At 37.4% G+C, this 11,167-nt stretch overlaps 1 protein-coding gene across 1 annotated transcript; it reads right to left on the bottom strand.

The window, feature by feature from the left end:
- Positions 1-6,810: 6,810 nt before the first annotated feature.
- LOC102763250 (olfactory receptor 4C15) lies at positions 6,811-7,782 on the bottom strand. The gene has a single exon (XM_006772318.1). The coding sequence runs from the start codon at positions 7,744-7,746 to the stop codon at positions 6,811-6,813; it is 936 nt and encodes a 311-aa protein (XP_006772381.1). The 5' UTR covers positions 7,747-7,782.
- Between the last annotated feature and the right edge of the window lie 3,385 nt (positions 7,783-11,167).

The following is an 11,167-nucleotide window of genomic DNA, read 5'->3' as shown; positions in this document are numbered from 1 at the left end:
TATGATATTGCTGTCCCAAATGCTAGAGATTATCATTGCTATTGATAAGAATTAAATTTTTCAGTATCTTATACCCTTTTATTAACTATATTTTTACTATAGAATAAACTATGATGATGATAAAATATTTAAAGAAGAATATAAAAAGAAAATATTAAAATCTCTCCCAAAATTATTTGAAACTATAATCTTGGTCTCCAAAAGTAACTCCTCTTGGTTTTTTGTATGTATTCCAGAAAATTTCTATAAAGTTATTTGCATGTGTTTATTTATATGTCCTTTTTTTATGGAAGTATGGCCAATATTTGATTTTATTTTATAGAAAAGCTAGTGGTGCACAAGCAAAAAAGAAAAACAACAACAAAACAAAAAACAAAAAAAAAACAAAAGCAGGTTATCTCATATCTTGACATTATCTTATTATCTGACTGACTTGGTTAATAGGCATTTTTATTATATTTATATAAATTTTTATTAGCAGAAATATTTAATATTTTAATCCTTTTTCCTTTGAAGAATGTTTTACCTGTGTCAGCTCACTTTTTGTGATCTTGCTCACCTGGTAAAGATATTAATCTAGAAAAATCACTTATTTCTTGGCCTGCGGGCATCCCAAAGATGATGGCACAGTGGCTCTGAGTGTCACCTCTTTTCTTAAAGTATCAGAGTGCTCGCTCCCAATTAGTTTCAGAGGGGCACAGCAAGATTATACATCCCCCTCAATAGGGTCCTCTGCTGTCATCAGTGCTGTTAAGACTTCATATTTTAGAGCAGTTTTAGGTTCACAGCAAAATTGAGAGACAGCTACAGAGTTTACTCATATGGTCCCTGCCTCCACACACACATGCCTCCAAGCTCACACCACTATCAACATCCCCACCAGAGTGCTGCATCTGCTATAAACGATGGATCTACAATGACACATCACAATCACCCAAAATCCATAGTTTATCTCGGGACTCACCAGGGTAGTGTACATTCTGATCTGGATAAATGTGTAATGATATGGGTCCATCATTATAAAAACCTACAGGGTATTTTTCACTGTCCTAAAAACAGAGTCATTTTTATATTCACAGAACATAGAACATAATTCCTTTCACACAATACCTAATACTGGTACTCGATAAATTCTAAATAAAATGTCTCACACAAGTTAAAAGAAGGAAATAACACTTTGAGTGAGCTTTCTATGTGAGTTTTCAATGTTAGATTTATTAGCTCATACATACCAGTCAGACCAATATTTCATAAACATCAGTATTACAAATGGCCAATCCTAGAATTCTTTAAGCAAATCCTCACATGGGTCCTCTCTCTTTCTAAACAGAGAGAAAGGACACAGTTTCAGATACGCCCTCTTCTCCTTACTCTTTATGTCCTCTCCACCTTCTTACCTCCTCTTCACCTCTTGAAAATAAAAGGCTTTAAAAATATAATGAATCATGAATGTAATAAAATGGTTACTATGGTTTTCAAATGCAGTGGCTGAAATACTGACCATGGCTTTCAGAGCCCTCTAACTCTTGCCATCTCTTGCTTCCCACTTTTTTCCCCAGTATTTCTCCTTATGCATGTTTCAGCCAAGCCTGACACTGCCCAGACCATCTGTTCTCTGAATTTTCTATTTCCCACAGTGGCTAAGCAGACCTTACTCAGATATAACCTCCCTTTCCATAGCTACCTGTATACAGAGTGCCTAGCTAAAATGCCATCTTCTCAGCAAAACATTTCCTGGTTTTACCAGTTGAATCACTTTCTTGCTAATGGCCTTCCAATGTTAAAGTGTGTGTGTGTGTGTGTGTGTGTGTGTGTGTGTGTGTGTGTGTGTTGAATCATGTGATCCTAATTGTAGCCCTTCTCTCACTTTTGCTTTAATGTCTGTTGTTCATTTGATTTTACAATATCCCATAAGGCAAGTTCACGTTGTCCTATTTTGTGAACTTTGGACTAAGCTGGGAGGCAGAGGTTAGCAGACAGCAGTCAGAAAGAAGCCAGGTTGAGAACTCAAGCCTTTGTGTTCCATGGCAATTCCCTGACAACCTGCAAACTTTCGGACGGGGCAAAAAAATCAGCATTTTACATGTATATGTGAAAACTGATAGTGAGGAGGGGATAGAGAGGTAAGAGATTGATGGCAGAAATTAGAGCCAAAGGGGGAAATGTGCATGTGAGGAAACGAAGGAGGAAGGGGGAATAAGGGCTGAGACAGAGGAAAGAAAACCCACAGTGCAAAGCGAGCATAAACCCATGTCAGAGATAAAGAGTAATTTGCCCTAGGATTTCACTAGACAATTTTGCTTTGCTCTCTCCCACTCCTCATATTACCCCTTTCTCCAACCCCAGAAAGAGGATGTGACTTGGGGCTTGTAAGTGGGGTGACAGCCAACGTTATTATGATTACTATTAGAGAAATTGACATCATAGTATTGTAGAATCAGAGTATCGATCAGTATCAATGCATACTGATTGCTTATTATCAGTATGCACTTCTATGACTTCCCTGTCCCTACACTTTGCAAGTCAGAAATCTGCAGGTATAAGATACTACACTCTACTCCCTTCGATGTACCCCGTTTGCAGTAAGAATCGAACCTAAGACAGTGCTGCCTCAAGCAGAAGCCAGTGAAAGTTGGGGAGCCCTGGTGTGTCCGAATCTCTTCATCACCCTCAGGAACATATTCCTAGAACTCCAGGTTTTCCAAGAGACAGAACTGCATGATGGCAACTGTCCTAAAACCCAGTCCTGAGTGGGAGGCAAGAAAAGGGAAATGGTGCAGTGCGGCTTGAAGACTCACCTTTAAAAAAAGAGGTGGTATCCAACAGAGAGCTCATAGTTTCCACTCTTCCAGTTCTGATCTATTTTACGTGTGTTTGCAACATGCAAATTGTACTTCAAATGGATCTGCTTGGCTTTCTGTTGCAGGATCTATGGGGAGGGGACATACTCCATGGATGGCCAACTCTTCCTAGAAAATGTGAACTAGACTCTCCAAAAGGGTCTGGAACACCCGCAGAAAGTTTCTTACTTCTACTCTGAGAAGTTCCGAGAATAAAAAGGAAATATTCCCACTACTCTGTGGTAGAAACTTCTCTAAAGCCAGGTCTAGGACTCCCAAAACATTCTGCTGCAGAGCACATGAATTAAAGAATTCTTTTTCCATCATGAGATATTTATAGGTATTTCATCAAAGTTCACAAATTCGAGCCTCTAGAGAGACAAGGACTCTGCCCTTCCCACCCAAACCTGACAGATTGGCTCAGTGAGTTAATCAGCTCAATTAATCCTAGATCACAGCAAACCATGGGGCCAATTCATCCCAAACAAGGCTGTCAGTGGGCAGATTCTGTCCTCAGAGCTCCCCTCCCCTCCTACTCTGCCCTAAGGGACTCTTCCCATTTCAGTTATCACATGCTCCACCCATGCACCTGCTCTAAGGAAAAAGCATGCTTTCTAAGTCACATTGAGGCAGAGACTACTAAAAGTTACCAAAGGCTCTGTCCTTCAAGTCAAATTTTTTCTAATGGCAGACAAAGCTCTGAGCCCAGGAGAAGGTTCAAACAGATAGGATGTATTTGCATTCTGGCTCCATCATTTGTTTCTTGACTATAGTCAAGTTTCTTCTCCAAGTTTCCTATTCTAGAAAATGTTATTGTTAGAAATAATAATTATGACAAGTCATAATGATATTCATAAAATATAATATAAATAATTATAATGAAAACTATTCATCAAAAGTTCTATCATTTCTAAAATAATGTGAAGTAAGTCAGTAGGTAAAGGAAGAAGAAAGAGAAAATGAAAAAAACTTTTTTACATATTTTTATTTATAAATTGACTTCTTAAGTATAATTTATATACAATAGATACACTTTTTTAAAAGAATAGGAAATGAGTTTAGCCAAATGTATACACGTGTATAACTGTCACCACATCGTAGGAGTTTATCGATTTCATTCTTCTATTCACAGAAGCAGATTTTAGCTTTTTGTGTTCTCTTCATATTTATATATTTGTTTGTCTTCTGCTCTTTATCATTTGGTTTTATTTTTATTTTTTAATAGTCAATGTTTTTATTTAGTACAATTCTAGTAGTTGTCATCTTTCCTGTTTTTTGTTTTCTTAATTAAATTTATGGAGGTGACATTGGTTAATAAGGTTATATAGGTTTCTTTTTTTATAGACACAGAATTTATTTTTTAACCAAATAAGTGGCATAGTGAATTTTTATTTTTTATTTTTTAATAAATTTATTGGGGTGACATTGGTCAACATAATCATATAGGTTTTAGGTGTGGGGTTCTCTGAATAAGATTATACAGGTTTCAAGTGTACATTTCTATGACACATCGTCTGTAGATCACATTGTGTGCCCACCAATCAAAGCCAAATCATCTGTTACCATATATTTGATCTTCTTTACCCTTTACTACCCCTGACCCCCTACCCTCTACTCTGGTAGCCACCATACTGTTGTTTGTGTCTATGAGTTTCAGTTTTATATCCCACATGTGAGTGAAATCATATGGTTCTTAACTTTTTCTGTCTTATTTCACAGCATGTTATTCCCAAGGTCCATCCATGTAAATGACAGTATTTCATCTTTTCATTTGGTTTATTATACAATTCCTTCTGAGAATATGAAGGCAGTCTGTTCCAAGTCTCCCAGCTTCTGGTGGTATGCTGGAGTTCCATGGCTTATAGATTCATCACCCCAATTTCCACCTTCATCTTCAAGTGGCATTTCCCTTGTGTGCATCTGTCTCTGTGTCCAAATTTCCCCATTTATAAAGACACCTTTCATATTTGATTAGGGCTCATCCCAGTGACCTTATCTTAAATTGATGGTCACATTCATAGACATTGGGAGTTGGACTTCAACATCTTTTGTGGGGATGCAATTCAATCCATAGCAAAAAGTGCTCTTCAAAAATTCATAATTTCCCAATTCCACATTCCAGAAGTAACTGTTAGTCTTTACATATTCTTCCAGGTTTTCCTATGTAAAAAACTGGATCATTTTCCATCATTTCTAAAATTACAGCAATATAGCACAGATTCCTAAAACTCTAAATTGAAGCATAATCTAATCTACTTAGCTAATAAATTTAAAGTTAGGGTGTACTTTTATTACTAATTTAGCACAATGTTTTTTTTATATTTTTACTTCTTACACATCATCTGTCTGAATTATGTGTGATGAACTAGAGATGTTATAATAATTACAAGCTCTGATTGGCAGTCATAATTATCTATGATGACAATAAAATGAATAATGAAGTAATTATTACTTAATTTCAATAGTTTAAGGTCCTAATAAAAGACAAACAACAAAAGGAGGGAGCTTTTTGCTATGAAGACAGGAAGAGTGAGCAAAATATCATAAGAGGAGAAACATTTATCAGTTCAGGGAAACATGGAGATGATCTCCATAAAAATTACACTATTATTAGATCAAAAGGTTGTAAGAGGTAAAATTATGGACAGATATTGGGCAACCATGAAAGCCAGGTCATGCAATTTTATTTTGTTTTATTTTTCATAAGCAAAGAGATTTGGGAATATGAAAAAACAGGAAAGCAGGTCTTGACAAAATGTATGTATTGGGTCAGACCAACACCACCTCAGAGTTTTATCATTGGATTCAATCATTATTTCCTAACACTCTTGGACTATCCTAATTCTCTCATCTGAGTGACATCCCAGTAATAGAGAATGCTGTTTTCCCTTCTTTAATTCTTACTTTTACTGCTGAAATCTAAAAGAGTCCAAATATATTTGATACTAAAAATACTCCCTTTTTTTCCAGATAGACATCTTCCTCTATTTCCTATTCACCTATATTACTGAGTGTTATTAAATACATATTGAATTGAATAACACAATCCTAGATTATATATTATTCTTATATAATCTTATTCAAACAATTTTCACTTTCGTTATTTTCTTTGACCTGCACATTACTTTGCAAGGTAAGTATGCCTTGTTCTTTCAATGTACAAAGTTTGACCTGTGATACAGAAAGTTTTCTAAGCACTCTAAAATTAGAGTGGTATGCTACTAGATAGCCTCCCTCTCTAGCATTCACCAGTCATGTCACATAAAACATCCAGCCCTGATCACATAGCTCGCACTCTAAAAAAGAGAACTCCTGAGCCCTCCCAGAAGGATGCCAATGGATGCCTACATTTTCTGTTCTGACTCCAAAATCAATACTGTAAACTGCATAGGGAGGCAAATATCAAAGTAGAAAATAGATACCTACATGAATAATAGAAAGAAGAGGAAAGAGAAGAAAATGACACTGAAGTTAGAGCAGGGGAGAGGAGAGTGAGAATGAGCAGACCCAAGGAAAGAAGAGTCAGGGGGTAGAATACAGAAAGACAGAGAGAGGGGAGAAGATATATATATAGGAGGATAGTTTGATCCAAGATTTCATCACAGAATTCAGCTTCTTTCTCCATGACCCACTGTAATATCACTAACCCAAAACCAAATATGGGGTAGAGCAAGGGTTCCCAAGGATCTTGAAAAACCCAGCTGTGGAACAAGTACTGCTTTATCTTATATTCTGTCCAGAATCTCTTCAAGTGAGAGGGCTTCCCCCAAGACAGAAACTTCTGCCAAGCTGGCCTCAATGCCATGCACGGTTTATTGGCCCCGCTGTGAGCAGAGATGCTTTTGAGAGTGCAGAGGCCAGGAAAGACTTAGGGACCCTGGACCACTCTGATCCTTCATTGCTGGAAACACTCTCAACAGCTCCATCCCACCTGCAAGTCACACTGAGTGTAGATGCCATCAGATCAGTCTTATCTTTCATTGCAAACCACCATCATTCTATTCCACACTTTCCCCATGGCATTTTTCACTTCCTTATTTCTGAAGGTATAAATCAACGGATTGAGCAAGGGCGTTAGGATGGTGTAAAAAATTGCCACCATTTTGTCAAAGGAGAAAGCAGATGGGGGTCGGGCATACACAAATATGCATGGGACAAAGAACAAAACCACAACAGCTATGTGAGATCCGCAGGTGGAGAGAGCTTTCCACTGCCCTTCAGCACTGTGGGTTCTCAGAGAGAACAAGATGACACCATAGGATATAAGCAACAAAGAGAAGATGATGACGCAGATAAACCCACTGTTGGCCACCACCAAAAGGCCAAAAACGTGAGTGTCGGTGCAGGCCAGCTCTAGTAATGGGTACAAGTCACACATGAAATGATCGATAACGTTGGGGCCACAGAAGGGCAGCTGGAAAGTAAAGAGAATTTGTATCGTGGAATGCAGGAAGCCCCCAGTCCAGGCCACCCCCATCAGAATGCCGCACAGCCTCCAGGTCATGATAGAAGAGTAATGCAAGGGCTTGCAGATGGCCACATAGCGGTCATAGGCCATGACTATGAGGACAATCACCTCCACCCCAGCAAAGAAGTGTTCAGCAAAGAGCTGGGTCATGCAGCCTTCAAAGGAGATGGTCTTTCTCTCATAGAGAGAGTCCACGATCATCTTTGGGGCAATGACGGTGGAGAAGCAGGCATCCAGGAAAGACAGGAAAGCCAAGAAGAAGTACATGGGGGAGCCCAGGAGTGCTGGACTGCTGCTGATGGTCACCACAATTAGCAGGTTGCCCCCAACAGTTGCAATGTAGCCGAACAAAAATATAACAAATACCATTTTCTGAACATTGGGATTCTGTGAAAGCCCCAGGAGGACAAACTCAGTTACAAAGCTTTGGTTTTGCATGCTTTCCAAGGAAAAGCGAAATGCTACCAGATAAAATCTGCAACTATGAGAACAAGAAAAGTTCATCTGGAACCAGTTTATGATACCATCACAGCACAGTCATCAAGTTGGTGCATCTATATGAAAAGCTGATCATGTGCTTCTGTCGTAATTGAGAACACAAAATTAGAAATTTGTTAAAGGTGGTAGTGGGAGGTCAGACAGAAATCAGCAGGAGAAAAACTATTAAATACTTCAAAATGGATAGAGCTTTAATGTAGGAGAAGGGAACTATTCACATATGGTAGGGATGAAACACCGTTTTTATCTCAACTGCCAGCTCTGATCATTTAGTAGTGGTTTCCCAGAGTGAATTGTTGAGGAAGATTCTGAAGCTGCATCCAAATTCTAAGGACAGAGAACTGTAACTTATTGGTCATTAGTGTGGAATGCAAGCAGGGATGATTTGCATGCCACCCCTGATCAAGAAACTACTTTATCTACAAAGAGAAGAAGAAATAAACCCCAGTTTATGAGGCACTTGAAAAATCATAACTACGTTTCCAATTATTTTTTATTTATTTTCATTGTTGAGAGTATTACAGATGTCTTGGGCCTTTAAGATGAATTAGTTCATTCCCTAGAAAAAAGAAAGATCTATGTGAAAGTGCCTACTCTATACTTACACATAACAAGTAAGCATGTATTGAGTTGTGTTCTTTACTCATCATTTAAAATAAGAACAGATGTTTATGATAAATAATAATACCTACTTAAGATAGTTGTCATGGTGACTAAGTTAAATAATGCAAAGAAATCAACTATTTAGGAAATAGTCCATGTTATATCTATTACCACTATTTTACTGGTAGGCAATTCACACTTAAAGAGAAAAGGTCAAACAAATTACAGATGCTGGATCTGGAATTTAAACAGAATCTCTGGCTCCAACACTTAAGTATTCCTATTGGATCAACAGAGAAAGAAGCAATAAGTTTTCTTTTTAGCAAGAACTTAAGAGCAGGGCTGCCCGTTCTACTGTCTCCATCCACCCGTAAAAATCAAAGCCTTCTGATTCCTTTGTTCATGTTTGAATGAGGACTCTTGATAAAGGACACAGAGTACATGATATAGATTCAGAAAGAAATAGTCCAATTACTACAGATACAAACTGGCAACAACCACATAGGTAAAGAATAGGAACTGTATGTTGAATATAGCAATAGAGTCTTGAGACTTTTTAATTATTTACTAAATAAAAATACTGTGTGGCCCAAACTGATAAAGAACAATTTGCCATTTATATGACTTTATTGTAAGGATGTTCATCTATAACCTACCTGTTCATCTCACAGGATTATGAGAGTCAAATTGGGAAAATGTAACAGTTGCTTATAATAAATGCCCTCACCAATTGTAGTCACTATTCTCTCACTTAGCAAACCAGCCACCTTATCCAGCGAAAGAGTCATCCGGATAATTACTCCAACTTTTGACTTTGTTTTTCATAGCCAAGCAACAGTTTCCAAGAATGATTGTGTCCTCACCTGTACATATAACAGAAATTTGTCAAATGTGTGTGTACATATACATATAACCTGTTAAACAGATGCGTAAAATAATAATGTTTACTGTGAGAATTAAAAATAATCTGATTTTGGTGAAATCCACTTAGAGCTAACAAAAACAATTTACAATAAATATACAATTGTGTATGCTAATATGCATCTTTATACTTACTTTTATATGACCACCTCCATTATACTCCCAGTGTACTAGACATTCTTAAACAGAGCCTGCACTATGAACACCATATTCAGCTACAAGTTGTCACCAAAAAAACAAGAGTATAAAGCAAACTTATAAGGTCATTGGATCAGCCAACAACCATTTATTAAAAAGTAAAGAATATCAATATATGACCCAGCAGTTATCAGCTTATCTTAGAGTCAAAGCCGGAGAGACAATGAAATGGAATGAGTAAGAACACCAGCTCCAATAAACAAAACAGAAACAGACTCTTAGATATAGAGAATGAACTGAGAGTTGCCAGATAGGAGGGGAGCTGGGGACTGAGTGAAAAGGGTGAAGGGATTAAGAAGTACAAATTGGCAGTTATACAATAGTCATGGGGATGTAAAGTATAGCATAGGGAATATAGTCAATAATGTTGTAATAATGCCCTAGCTGGATGGATAGAGCATTGGCCCGAGGACTGAAGGATCCCGAGTTCAATTCCAGTCAAGGGCAGGTAACTCAATAGCATGTTTGATCCTTCACCTGCAGAGGCAACCAATCAATGTGTCTCTCTCACATTGATGCTTCTCTCTCTCTGGCTCTCCCTCTCCTTCCCACTCTCTCAAAAAAAAAAAAGGCAAAGAAACCTCAAAGGCTATAACAAGATCATATCAAAATAATAATAATAATAATAATAATAATAATAATAATAATGTTGTAATAACTATGTATGGTGCCAGCTGGGGACCACTTCATAAGTTATATCGATGTCTAACCACTGTGCCCTAGCTGGTTGGCTCAGTGGATAAAATGTCAGTCTGCAGACTGAAGGGTCCCAGGTTCGATTACCCTAGTAGGAGGCATTTAGGAAGCAGCCAGTCAATGATTCTCTCTCATCATTGATGTTTCTCTCTCTCTCTCCCTCTCCCTTTCTCTCTTAAATCAATAAAAAATATATATTTTTAAAAAATAATAAAGAAATATCTAACCACTATGTAGTACAAAACTAAAATAATATTGAATGTCAATTGTGATAAAAAAAATTAATTTCAAAAATAAAAAAAGAATATCAGTTCCAGATTAGTACAGACATAGTTCCAAATCCAGGCTCTTCTACTTAGTTATATTGGGATGGAAATGTTACTTAAACTTCTCAAAGACTCTAATTTTACTTCTGTAACTGGGTAAAATAACAATGCAAGGGTTCCTATGAGAATCAGATAAGGCAATACACATAAAAACCATTGATGCAGCCCTAACTGGTTTGGCTCAGTGGATAGAGCGTCGGCCTGCGGACTGAAGGATCCCAGGTTCGATTCCGGTCAAGGGCATGTACCTTAGTTGCGGGCACATCCCCAGTAGGAGGTGTGCAGGAGGCAGCTGATCGATGTTTCTCTCTCATCAATGTTTCTAACTCTCTATCCCTCTCCCTTCCTCTCTGTAAAAAATCAATAAAATATATTTTTTAAAAACAACCATTGATGCAATTAGAAGCACAAGAGAAAATTCACAATAGTGAGAACAAGCTCCTAAAGTCATTGACACAGACAAGAAACAACAATTGGTATTTCCTCCTAATTCCTGCTTCACCATGACCAAGGCTGATAAGTATTTTTAACTCATCCTCTTATTATTCACAAGCATAAAATATTTTTGGCAACAGTGTAGATGTGGTATTGTTTCAGTGTGCAACACTTTTAAATGT

The sequence above is a fragment of the Myotis davidii genome, unplaced genomic scaffold, assembly GCF_000327345.1.
Source record: "Myotis davidii unplaced genomic scaffold, ASM32734v1 scaffold265, whole genome shotgun sequence".
In the NCBI taxonomy this organism is placed as follows: Eukaryota; Metazoa; Chordata; class Mammalia; order Chiroptera; family Vespertilionidae; genus Myotis; species Myotis davidii.
This window is presented reverse-complemented; position numbering and strand designations above follow the sequence as displayed.

What these genes read in the sequence shown, in the direction of transcription:
- LOC102763250 (XM_006772318.1), bottom strand. Translation starts at nt 7,746, where the DNA reads ATGCAAAACCAAAGCTTTGTAACTGAGTTTGTCCTCCTGGGGCTTTCA.